Consider the following 13,380-nt stretch of genomic DNA (forward strand, 5'->3'; position numbering starts at 1 on the left):
TCAACATCAGATCGCAGTCTTTGTTGCTCTTAGGTGTAGTAGTATGTAAAGACTGTCCTGTGACCGTAGTTGGAATACATGGTGTCTTTCATGAATTCAAGTGTATATAAAAAGTGAAGATGTCTTTATTCTTGGCTAATAAAAGCTATATGTATGCTAATTTCATCTATCAATTCCTTCCTTCAACAGTCAGGCTGTAGCTACCACAACATGTATTAAAGATTCAGAGTATAGTACATGAGACAGTGTTATTACCAGAAACATGAAAGATAAATGGGAAAAATAAGTATTTTCTATACAGTATTTTAGTTGTGGCAGACTTTAAGGCTCTCAATAAAAAAGGAAATGACATGTATTTACCCATTTGTTGCAAATAAAAAGAAAGTCACAAGCGCATAGTATGATTAATGCTAGAACAAACTGATCAACATTTTTTTTATTATAATTTGGTAGGTGCATTAGTGCATGTCATATTAGAAATCCCAGTGAGGGCGGCAGATGACAGCAGCAGCGGTCGTAATAAAGACTGACCTGAGGTCCCACCCCTGCTGCAGGATGTTGAGCAGGTTGACTCTGGGTCTGGCACTGAACATGGCTGCCTCTGAGCTGGACAGAGGGTTGCCGTGGCAGCGCTCCAATGGTGTTCCCACTTGTTTTCTCTGCTCTGCTACCAAGTCCCTGTGTGAGACCCGCTCCAGAGCTTGTTTCACCTCCTCTCTCTCCTCTCCCTCCTGACTGCTGCTCTCCGCTGGGGAGGTCTTGGATTCTTTCCCTGAGGTAAACAGCATTGCAGGAGAAAGACAAATGTCAGTGGCATCACTGACAATTTGAACAAAATAAACATATACACTCAAAATAGGGTTCTGATGTTGCCACAATAAAATGAACTCATTCAGAGTCATATTTGGCCAACCTAACCGTGACACAGGGGAATTATTTATTGGAAACAAAAGTGCTCTGGCATGTAATGTCATCACACTGCTAAAAAAGCGGTTTATTGAATTGAGGCAAGAACACATCAGGCCTACCCGATTTCTTCTTCCCTTCAGCCGAGCGATGAGTCAGGTGGAGCTGTCTCTTCTTACGCGCCTCCAGAGACAGCAGCTTCCTCTCGTACTGGACGACGTGACAGCAGTGGATGGCGTCCACCTCCAGCTGCACATTCCCGCTCCCATTCCTGAGAGACAGAACAAGACATGTCAACACATTGGTAACAACTATTATGATTTATATGCGTAATATCATCAGCAATTACAAAAACAGTTCTCAGAAAGACTAATGGGGTCAAGCAGCGTGTCCAGAAGCTGACGTGAGAGAGAGTGGTGTTCCAACGGGGAGAGGATAAAAAGCAAAGAATAACTTGCAGCGATATTCTGGCTACCTTACGATCACTGGAAAATCCTAGATGGGATAAATTGGAGGGGTAAATCCCTTGACAATATTGTGAAATTGTCAAAGCTGTGGGTAAAACTTGCAAGCCCATACTGATTCAAATAACATAGACGCATGTTGTATTACAATAACAAAAATCGTGGTTCAATAAAAAGCCACAGTTCATTTATAATTGTCTTTCCACTTCTGCCCCAAATCTCTTTAGAAATGCCACATACGCATTGGGCGCAAGCTGGAAAAGTTGACTGTGCTTTGTCTCCTCAGCTGTTCCTCTCACCTATCCAATGGTAAGACCAAACAAACGCCATATCGATTCCAACTGTTTCCACAAATAAAGGAGAGACTTATTCCCAAATCCCAACCACAATGGAAATGCTTACCTTCCATGGAAAAGTCTGTTAGCCAACATGTAGTTCAAGGATGTCTTGGACTCCAGATACCCACTGAGAGAAACAAGATAATAAGCAATGTCAATCCTCTTAAAGGCAGGAGCACCAATAAGCTTTTTTCTCACTTGCAGAAACTGCGATTCAAACGTCTGTCATGTAGCTACTCTGGTAATTTAACAGCTTCCAGATTAACCTAATTCCCTCGGACCGCTACATAATATGCTTTGAAAAGTGCCACAAAAACCCTACGGCTATGTAAGCCATGGATCTAATCAAACTTCATATCCTCTTAAAGGAATATGAATTTTAAGCACAAAAACAGATTTCGTCTCTAATAGGAGCTCAAATGCCTTTTTAAATATAAAAGTCGCTGTCAGTTATAAGCCTTTTTTTGGGAGACAGAGTTTAACGATTACAAACTCTGAAGCTACACCTTGGTCTGATGGTTTAATGAGTGACAGTGAAGAGAAATCAGGCTTGAGGCGTTGATTATACACATTTAGTGTAAGTGCATCACAACAAATTAGTAACATTATAATCAAACACCCTTGTGTATTCCTTCTTGGCTCAGCTTACCCATAGAGCTCCCATGTTTCTGCGGTGGGGAAGATCCTCACGAAGCCTCCACGTCTTTCGTACTCTTCCTTTATCCGCCTCAACACTTTGACCTTTATTTGAAAAAGAAAAGTTCTGAAATAGAGTTTTCACTGTACTGTAAAGAACATCAAACACATCATGTCACAAACTACTATCCTAAAGGCCTCACCTCCTCAGCAGTCATGCTCAGAGTGCTGTCTCCTTGCCCTTGTTTGGGTCCTAGCTTGTCTTTGGACCCCTCTGTTTCTGAGTTACTGGCTGACGCTGGCCTCTGCCGCTAAGAAGAGTAAAGATGAAATCCCTCCATGAACAGTCATTCCAAAAGAAATACTTGCCAATATTTGAGAATAACTGAGTTCTTTGTCTACAGTCTTCATGTTGCAAGAATACATGCAATTGTAACACTTTTGATAAGGACCTCATCTGTAACAAACAAGTAGCCTACTAATCTGAAAAACACTCATTTATAAATAGAAAATGCTAAAAATACAGCTTTTGTAACAAAAAAAATATCCTCTCTTATTTTCTCCCTGACACAGTAATGAAACATTTTGTTATGCATTGGCATTCCTGGCTTCCTCCCCGCTGCATGCACTACCAAGCTGTGATTGACAACTTTGGCATTCAGGTTAGAACTCGGGCCAGACAAGAGGGGCACAACCCTACAGGATCACATACAGAATTTGTCATCTAAATAGCAGGGGGATTACATTTAATTTGTCTGATGCGGCTGGGGGGATACAAAGACAGCCAAAAGTGACACGGCCTAATCCTTCAGAAAAAGACTCATCTGTTGCCTCTAATCACAGTAAAGGGAAGGGAAAGGTCTTGTGGTTCTGCAACATCCTCTGTGGTTTAGTATCAGGCTTGTTTTAGGTACGTCTGAAGAACTCTGGCACTTTTGGCACGAGTGGTACATTGCAGCACTTAAAGCACTTGCCTACTGAGGCTACTTTCCTAATGTAATGAGCATTCTATTAAGTAAAGCATTAGGAATCGATTCAAGCCGTCTGTCTTTTTCTTTGACTCTGACAAATAGAAAAGCAACTTAATCAAATGAGCAAAAAGCAATTTCTTACCGGTAATGTAACAGCGTCAGGGAATTGCAAAGAAATAAAAGCAAAAGAAGATTAATACGTCTGAGTCTGATTAAGATGAATACATCTGAGTCCAAGGGAAACTCAAACCATTCTGTTCGTGCTGTGTTCGGCTGTCGGTGCAGAAAGAGGTTTCTAAGAGACATGAGTGGGTGAGCATCAGCATTTACTGCTTAACCTTTCTGGAGGCGAACACAGCACGCTCCATCGACATTAAACAATGAAACCTTGTTACTGTATGTCTAAACAGGCATTTACACAATATAGGGTGGAGCCCAAATCTGTCTGATTTAGTAATCTCCCTGCAGCAGATCCTGCGTCAAAGCTGGGTGCAGCAGTGGAATGGAGGGAGCCAAACGTATTAGCCGTTGTGGCATCATTAGGCAACAAGGCCTACAGAGAGCATTATTCACTTGATTAGAAATGATAAAACAATAAGCCACACAGTGTAGTGCTTACAAACTGATGTCACTCAAACTTCGTAATTACATTAGCAGTTGTTTTGCATTACAGTGAATTTTCCATGAGGGTAGAAGAAGAGCTCAATGGCAGTGGCAGGAATGTATTGAAAGCAAAAGAGAGATGAAGACAAGAATGGGAATGTTTCACAAGGAAGGGTGAATGAGTGCAACTCTTGGCTTGGCTCCTTGCTGTGTGTGTGTGTGTGTGTGTGTGTGTGTGTGTGTGTGTGTGTGTGTGTGTGTGTTGTGTGTGTGTGTGTGTGTGTGTGTGTGTGTGTGTGTGTGTGTGTGTGTGTGTGTGTGTGTGTGTGTGTGTGTGTGTGTGTATCCAGTACCTGTGTTCTCCCTGCTGATGGGGGCTTGAGGCCGGGGTCCAGGGGGACTCGGTCAGAGCGTGGTTTTCTCGATAGGGGGTCTTGACACACAAAGCCTGAGGGGACACAGAAGAGCCATAAAGGGGTATATCAATGACATCAGGCCATTAGCATGTTACTCATTCCATGACCTTCATATATTGCATCAGATCTCCAATGTTAGTGCAAGAAACCACAGCAGAGCGGGGGACACAGAGGCAATAAATTACATCTGAGTCAACAATATTTTTTAGCAATATCATGTTAACTTAAACACATCATATTACATTTCAGAAAAGGCAGACATGTTATGATTAAGTGACACGCCACACCCCCCCCCCTGATGTAACCTTGTTTAAAAGAAAAGTTTCATATTTTGGTAGATACACCTATCCGCTTTCTTCCCCAGATAGAAGAGAAGATTGAAACCACTCTTGTATATTTTAAATATAAAGTTACAGCCAGCAGTTTGTTAGCTTAGCATAAAGACTATAACTAGTATTTTCTCTGGAAAACTCTTTCTTCCTCTTCCTGGAGATAATCCAATGAATTACCTATGAGATGTTAAAAATAATAATACAAAAGAAGCCCCCCTATGCATTATCCAGGTCCCCTTAACGCAGTGGTTCTCAAACTTTTTCTGTCATTCCCCACTTTGAACATGCGGGACTTTTCAAGCCCACCTATTCTTCATCGCTCAATAAAGTGGTAGGCCAAGCTTAAAATTGTCAAATGTATCGTTCTATAACAAGGGTCTCCAACCTTTTTTAGGATGAGAGCTACTTTCAAAAAATAAAACAAGTCGTGAGCTACTTTTACTCCTCTTTTTTGTTTTTTTTGCAGTGTATATATTTAGCACATTTTAACATTAGTATATGCTACCTTTAACATTTGTGTGCTGTTTGGGTCTGTGGGACCCGTTTTCAGTGTTTACTAAAATAAAATGTATTCAATTTAATTATTTTAACCTGCTTTATTTGGTGGTGGACATCACATCCTCTAGGGGGGTCTGGGGGCATGCACCCCCAGGAAGATTTGTTTTAAATGTTGAAGTTAAATGCATCAATCTGGTAGCACTTGAGCTAGGGCTGCTCAATTAATCGTATTTTAATCGCAATTACGATTTTGGCTTGCAACGATTATGAAAATAACATACCGTAATCGAAATAAAACGATTTCCTTTTTTTCTTTAAATAGGCTTTTCAGTTGAATTATACTTAAAGTTCAGGGTAATAAACTGTTAAAAAACATACTTTTCAAATTATTTTCTCCAATAAATTGATGTTTTCAAAGTAAATCGTTTTTAACAATCGTGATATCAATTATTGACCCAAATAATCGAGATTATGATTTTTGCCATAATCGAGCAGCCCTACTTTAAGCACAACATGAATTTATGGATACAGCTCTCAACACTCAGATGAAAGGGAGCTGTATAATTTTCAATAATCCAAACATCTTTAGAATATGATCACAACCAATAACAAACATCTCAAATTGTTTATTCTTATCCCATGTTACCTAGTTAGCGTTCTTTCTTTTTATTTATGCATTTTACTAATCCCTCCCCTTTTGAACAGTTTTGTTGTTCTTTACTGTCCTATAGTACACATTGAAATGATTTCTTACTTAATTTTATACAACTTTATTGAATAGATAAAGGTGTGCTCTCTCTCTCTCTCTCTCTAGCTCTCCCTCTCGCTCACAGAGGCTGTGTGCTCCTCCGTGGCGATGACGGCTTGTGTTTCTTCCCGACACACGCTGTTGTGTGTGTCTGTGAGAGCGTTTCACATGTGTGTATGAGAGATTTTTAACAAGTGGCGAGCCATCAGGGCCCTCTAGGCCCTCTCCGAGGGCCTAAAATATTCTACAAAATAAAATGTAAAAACATTAAAATAAATTATATTTTTCTTTATATATTTTTTTTAAATATGTTTTTAGTAATATTTGTCATTAGTTTTACCAAAAATAACTTTATTAAATTGTATTTAAAATAACATTTACAAAGAAATAAATCCTTTGAATCTGGCTATTCAGTTTCTGTTTGAATGTGAAGGGTTAAATGAAAGAAGCTTGTCTCTGCGAGGTGAAGACAGGAGCTGTTGGACGTCCAGCTATCAATTCACAGAGGCCCAGCTATAGTAACTGAACGAGAGAGTAATGTCAAATTACAGTACAATTGACCAATCATATCTTCCCTCTAAATGGGTGGGCTTTATTATCACGGACTTTATGACAAGTTCCGCCCGCTGTGAAATGTTTCTTGTTTCCATAGCAACAACAACTTCTTGTTAACAGCGTAAACTCGCCTTCAAAATAAAAGCAAGCCAAATCACACTTAAGACATATAACTGCAACGAAAGTAACAAACACAATGCAATATCCTTTTCAATTTCAAAGAACACAAATTGGGTTATTTACAGGTGTTGTTTTGTGTGGTAGAGGGTCGCTTTCATTGATGCGTTTTGTACCCCGGGCCGTTGTTTGGATATCACACCAGTGATAAAAAAAAATAAAAAAAATAAAAAAATGTTTTTAATTATTTGGTATTTCGCGACCCACCTATCACATCTCTGCGCCCCACCAGTGGGGCGCGCCCCACACTTTGAGAAAGGCTGCCTTAACGCCACCCACCAAATACAATGTAGGCTAATTGTCTCTCCTAAATTGTAATATTGATTATTGTTGTTAGTATTTTTTTATTACATATTAATTATGTCAATTTAGTATTTAATCATAAATCTATTGATTACATTTACGATTAGAAAATTATAAAAGTAGGGTAGACATGTGGAGATTATCCGACTGAACAAAACATGATCCGTCTCTTAAATGCGTGTCAACCACAGGGCTTATTTCGAGCTATTTTCCAAAATCCTATGGAGAAATTGCATTGCTTTTTTGTCGAAGGAACCCATGAGCAGCTTACTTCCGGGTTTTAGGACGCGTCACTGTGGCACTCTATTGCCCTAATACGACATGTATCCAGGGGGGGAGAAGCCATGTAAATAGAAATGTTATCCAGGAATGTTAGACAACTGCAACGGTAAGAAGTTTGAGATTCAAATGAGCACTCTACAAAGGAACAAATCTGAGGCGACTGGAAAATAGCAAGGACTCCTCTTAACTTTAAAAAGAAAATAGCTATCTTGCTTTCATAGTTAGTGTGAGCCCTGTGTTTGGTGTTTCTCAGCCAGTTTATTATCTGCGGGTTGCAGAGAAGTTAGTCAAGTCTAAGCGATTCCGGTGCTTGGACAGCATGTGGAGGACCTGGCTGAATCCCTGTTCAACCAGATTCGTTGTGGAAAAGGAAAGAAGAAGCAGCTTGATCTTCTTCCAGGGAGCCGGGTAACGCTCGGCATATTTGAGCCACATGCTGCAGCCAGAGGTGAGGAAAGTAGCCTGGGTATATGTACATGTTACTCCCTAGTCCCTAGAGTCTAGGGAGGTACAGATCATTCCACTCATAATCATTGAACTTTTGAACATATGAAAAAGAGATTAAATATGTTAGTGAGATTTTTTTGTTCCTGCCCAGAAGAGCTTGGGTAGATGTTTCCTCTTGTTTCCAGCCTTAATGCTAAGCTAAGCTAACCGGCTGCTTGCTATATACCTCAACAAAAAGCCAATACTCACATTTCTCAACTATTCCATTCACTTTTTTATGTAGGAAAGAAGATATGTTTTCGGACTGGGATACACTACTTGGCTCCATGCATTTACATTCTAGGGGTATTTGATAAGGGTTGGGAAAAATGTTTGTCATTTACTTTTCCCGCTAAAATGTTCCCACCCGGTTAATAAGGTTTAAATCTCTAATCTACTGTTTATTAAATCCCACATTCCCTCAAGGCTAACTAATGGTAAAAGTATAAAGCTAGATAAATATGTTAATGTTGCATCTTGCCGTAACACTTAAGTGAATTAAGTCTATTGACAGCTCGGAGCTTGAGGCTGTTTGTATTGCCTCATCTAAGCCGTCAGGTTAGAATCAGGCCCCTGCCAATCTCCTGCCTAAACCCAACAATTATTACAAACATGGGCGACACGGAGCTGACAGCTTCACACAGGCGGAAAATGAATGCTAATAGAATGTTGTCATTATTTACAGGCCTGGGATGCAGCCCAAGTGTTATCAGCCAACGGCGACTTAGTTTGTTTGGTACATAATAGATGTGCTATGTTTTACATGCCACTGCTCATTTTCCCCATACCCGCAGTAACGTCTCAGTCCAAAGATAACTGGCAATTTATGATTCTACGCTTTCATTTAATGAGCTGGAAGGGAGGGTTTCCAGCCACAGCATGGCCTAGGCTAATACACGCGCAAATCTGCACACACACAATCACACACACCCCCCCCCCCCCCACACACACACACACACACACACACACACACACACACACACACACACACACACACACACACACACACACACACACACACACACACACACACACACACACACACACACACACACACACACACACACACACACACACACACACACACACACACACACACACACACACAACCCATTTCTTTAATACCATTAGGCTGAAACCACAGACATAATGGTTCACTGCCAGTTTATATGGACGCCTGATAATCAGCGGGCTCCATGTATCCTATGAATAGTATTAGGCATAAATCAAAGGATTAAGTAATCAGGAGATGTGACACTTTGGTTAATATTTGTCTATTATTTAACTTTTAACTCTCATCCACAAGTATGAGATTCTCTGTGGTTTAACCCTCAACATTAATGTGTATTATGAACTCTTGTCCTGCATTTTAAATGCAATAATTAGGAGGGGAGGAGACATAACAGAGACTCATCTCATTCCTGCAATAAACACTGTTGTATAAACAGTGCATCTCAGCCTTGGGCCTGCCGTTCTTTTGTATTTTCATGCAAAAGAATGCATTCATTTAACATGTTGGATCCAGTTTCTCAAGAAAGGTAAACGACTACAAAACAATTCTCTCTGTTGACGATTTGGTCCGCAAGTCATTTTCTGTTAATTAATGAAGTCTGTGGTTAGTTCTCTCAACAATGGAGCTCCTATTATGAAGTCATACTGCTATTTTTGCCAGTTTACAAAAACTCAACGAGCGGAATAAAGGAAAACAATAAGCATTAAACAATAGACGACTGTCTCTGCCTGCTTCAAACCTGCTGGTTACAAGTGAAAGGCATCTATGCCAAACATATGAGTAATCAAGAAGTTCTTAGGTGGTTGATGCAGTTATTTCACAAGCATATCATTTATGTCATGGATTTAAAAATGTGCATGAACTAAATGTGGAAGTTGTATTTAATCATTGTTTCAGCATGTACTCACCCACAAGTGAAAACATGTCTGCAATCATGCTGGCCTTAATCTTCAGATCCAAGGGCGCATCGCTGTAAATAAGTTGATTTAAGAAAGTAGAATTGTAAAAAGGAAACAAAGACATTTTAAAAAACGGGTAAAGATATTGAGTCATAAGAAGATAAAGCTCTGTTGCTTGACCTTGACTACGACCAAACTGACTCAACAGTTTTTGTGGAATGTAGCCTAAGGGTATATGCTTTTAAAAACAGAGGGCATGTGCCATTTCCTTCAATGTGGCACTCATTAGCATTTCTTTTGGTTGCATATTAAAAAAACTAAAAACCTTTTTCCAATAACAGATTCTCCTGAAACAACTAAATAAAGATTCAGATGATTAAGATCCGTGTCACTCACCATGCCAGGGAGGGAGAAAGATTCACCTCCAGCAACCAGGGTTTGAGGTTTGAGTCAATGAGCACGTCAAAGCCATACAGTTCTACACAAGGAAACACAAAATGAATCAAAATGTTTCACCACAGACTGGGAAGCAGAACAAGAAAAACCTCTTTACATCTGCTCACTGCAAATAAAGCTTGACGGCTATCAAAGTCACTAAAGTGTCCATTATGTGGCATTTGGCAACATGGCCTTTTATTGCTACTGATTACACGCATGTTATATCCAAAGAGAGAAACATTCACCGAAGCCTGCTACTGAGGGATTGGCTCAATTACATTAACTGAGTACATACACATTTTATCTGTCATGAAGTTCCTTACGCAAGACGGCAGATCAAAAACACAGTGTGGCTGTGAATATTTTCATACATACAGTCAATACTTTTCTCATGGCGGGGGGGATTAGGCAGCCTATAGTGTCACTACATATTAACAAGAGGGACGGCGCTCTAATGGATAGCAGAGAAAGCGTCAGCCCCATCATAACGTTTGTATCTTGCCCAACTGGGGCAATAAAGCATATAGTCCTGAAGTACAAAGCTAGAAGTTTGACAGCTATTCTAAGTGGCAGAAACCAAGGGAATAAGAAATCCTTACGATATATACTGTATATATTTCACTCCAATAATAGCTAAGCTCTGAGTTGACACAGTAAAACCTTCTTACAAAGTGGTCAGGAAGTGCTACGTGTAAAAAGTCATCCATTTCAATTCCAATTTTCCCACTTGTTTCAGTGACTGATATATGGCTCACTGCGACATAGCCTATGTACACTAAGAAAGCCCTCACACTGCTCTGGAGAGTGTCACCCTGTACGCGGCAGCGTGAGGGGAAACCACAGTATTTTACAGGGATAGGGCAAAGAGAGCCAGGGGGAAAATCCTTCTCATTGCTCTTCAAAAGAATAGACTGTGTTGAGAATGGGCCAGGGGGGATGGAGGTTTCAAAGCTGCCATAACCAGCACTGTTTGTTCTAGCATCTCAGGTCAGTGCCAGTGTTAAGCACACAAAAGGCAAGCGTGACAGCGAGCAATGGCTTTATATTGCACTCAGTTGGATAATGTTAGGCTGGGCAATTCAGTTTAAGGGGATGAGTTAAATGTATTTGGCTCTTCATGACTTACATAACTTTTCATGATGGTACATAATTTTAGTTTCTCCACCCATACAGCTGTCAAACATCAAGTAGTTTTACTTGACAATGTGTATATATTTGGTCTTTTAATTGAAGTAGCACTGATTTAACACAACAGGATCAGGATTCTTACAAAACGGGGGCATGGGGTTTTAAATATGTGAGCACTTACCAGACAGTGAGACTAACAAGCTGCTATCAAATTGCATTATAAGGACATTTAGTATCCAGGGTTTTTCCACACTGGTAACATTTTGACCGTTCTTTTTTAAAACTGTCTTTTGTTAGTTGCGCAATTCAATAGAGGTGTAATATTAAAAATCATTGGATTACTCTTTAATGACCTTCCTAAAAACATAAATGTATGTTTTTATCAATATTTATGTTTTTAAGTTAAAAAATATATGGGATATATTCACTGGGCTTTACAACATGGGTCATGAGGTCCACATACTGTACGGTTGCAACATGAGGTCAAATTGGTGTAACTGTAAACTTTATTTCCATCATGGAGGTGAACTTGGCTGGGTTCCAAGATCAGTCGCCAAAAGCAGCAACTGAAGCTGCGGCTGCCATCTTTAACTTCTGAGGCGCGACAGGAGGGACCCCCACTGCTATACAGTACTCACTCACTCAGAGCACTAAGATTTTATTTTCCACTTGCCAGCTTATCCCCTTCTAGCCACTTCTGTATAAAAACATGCACATAAAACATTATGCATTAGTCTTGGGGAACAGCGTACTGGAATAAATGGGTTTGAGGCTGTAGTGCTGCTGTAGCGTGGCACCACAACAACAGGGGAAAATGGGGAGGTGTTACTCCACCTCCCCAGCCCCCGACAAGCAGGCTCCATGTGCCGCTCATTTTCCCCCAATTAGGGGCAGACGCCGCTCCTGCCCCATGAGCCCGCTCCCTGCTAGACACGTTTGTTCTATAGCTGTTAAATGTGCCCGCAGAGAGGCCACAACAAGCATCACAGACAAGGAGAGGAGAGGCAGCATACACCCACATCACAACCATAAAAGAGGGAGGGGGAGTATAAATGTGACAGTGTAAAGAGATTCATTTTTTTCATTGTTGGATGGGTGCTGCTGGAAACTGCACCACAAAAGACAAAACGCCCAAAAACAATAATCTCCCCGCCCTGGCCATGCAGCCGGTTGGCCCACAACAACAGCAACATAAAGTGTTCCTTCATGTGTTTTCTTCATAGGCCACGGCAATTGGATCGCTCTTGCATCATTCTGAGATAAATGACGGCCTCTGAAGAGTTTCCCTGCTGGTGCAGCGATCACAGCGGAGCAGCTTGGAGCCACAATCGTCTCATGACGACAACAAATTAAGGCTAACACAACAGCCTTATTATGATAGCGCGACCCAAACCGTGAATCATTCTTTAACATATTTTGAGTTATAAATCAGCCACACTGTCATCACAGGCAGACAACACTGTGCTGCAGTGCAGTGTGGGAGTCTCTGACAAATGTAAAACAGGGAGAGTGGTTCACAGACGGGGGATCCAACCACACTCAGCACTTAATGAGGGACGTTCAGTGGAACACAGGACCAGAAAGTGGAATGTTTTGTGTGTAATAAAATAGGTCTTTGGCTTGGCTAATCAGATCTTAGTCAAAACATCTCGTAATCAGCATCCCTCAGCAAAAAGCCTGTCCATTAATCACACGGCAGCGGTAAGGAGCAGCATGGGTGGTATTTTCTCCCCACTGACACACAACACACACACACACACACACACACACACACTCTCTCACACCACACACTCTCTCACACCACACACACATTTCTTACCGATGTAAAACTAAAAAAAATCTGTTGTTTTTATTTCTTCCCACATGAGACATTACAGAGCTATAAAAACGTTTTGTTACAGTATGCCCATTTAGATACGGATGTGCAATTTGAGCAAAGAGAAGAAATCCCATTTGAAAACAATAAACATAGTATTAAAGCCATTAATAGACATTAAAATTGCAGGCAACAATTTGCAGTAAATTAAGATTATAATGTGCTTTATGATCCTGCGTGGCTCCCTTCCAGACAAGCCAGAGAGCGTATAAAAACCTCTTAACAATGGCTGCTTTTATCAACACATGCGCTGCCCTAGCACGCATGTATTTGCTGCCCTGCATTCTCAAGCTTTACCTGTTTACAATTACT

General features: G+C 40.6%; 1 protein-coding gene across 6 annotated transcripts in view; it reads right to left on the reverse strand.

Moving 5' to 3' along the window:
• Window positions 1–13,380, reverse strand: part of ttll5 (tubulin tyrosine ligase-like family, member 5) — a 47,188-nt gene that overhangs the window by 22,324 nt on the left and 11,484 nt on the right. For 5 of the 6 annotated variants that reach the window (XM_079691409.1, XM_079691410.1, XM_079691405.1 and 2 more), the window contains exons 13-20: window positions 10,023–10,104; window positions 9,636–9,697; window positions 4,272–4,366; window positions 2,548–2,655; window positions 2,358–2,449; window positions 1,773–1,835; window positions 1,029–1,177; window positions 532–772 (exon numbers count right to left, since the gene is read on the reverse strand). In XM_079691409.1, coding sequence (XP_079547535.1) covers window positions 532–772; window positions 1,029–1,177; window positions 1,773–1,835; window positions 2,358–2,449; window positions 2,548–2,655; window positions 4,272–4,366; window positions 9,636–9,697; window positions 10,023–10,104 — 892 coding nt within the window. The remainder of the gene's footprint in view (window positions 1–531; window positions 773–1,028; window positions 1,178–1,772; window positions 1,836–2,357; window positions 2,450–2,547; window positions 2,656–4,271; window positions 4,367–9,635; window positions 9,698–10,022; window positions 10,105–13,380) is intronic. The other variant, XM_079691408.1, reaches the window with a different exon arrangement.

Source organism: Notothenia rossii, assembly GCF_949606895.1.
Source record: "Notothenia rossii genome assembly, chromosome: 7".
NCBI classification, from domain to species: domain Eukaryota; kingdom Metazoa; phylum Chordata; class Actinopteri; order Perciformes; family Nototheniidae; genus Notothenia; species Notothenia rossii.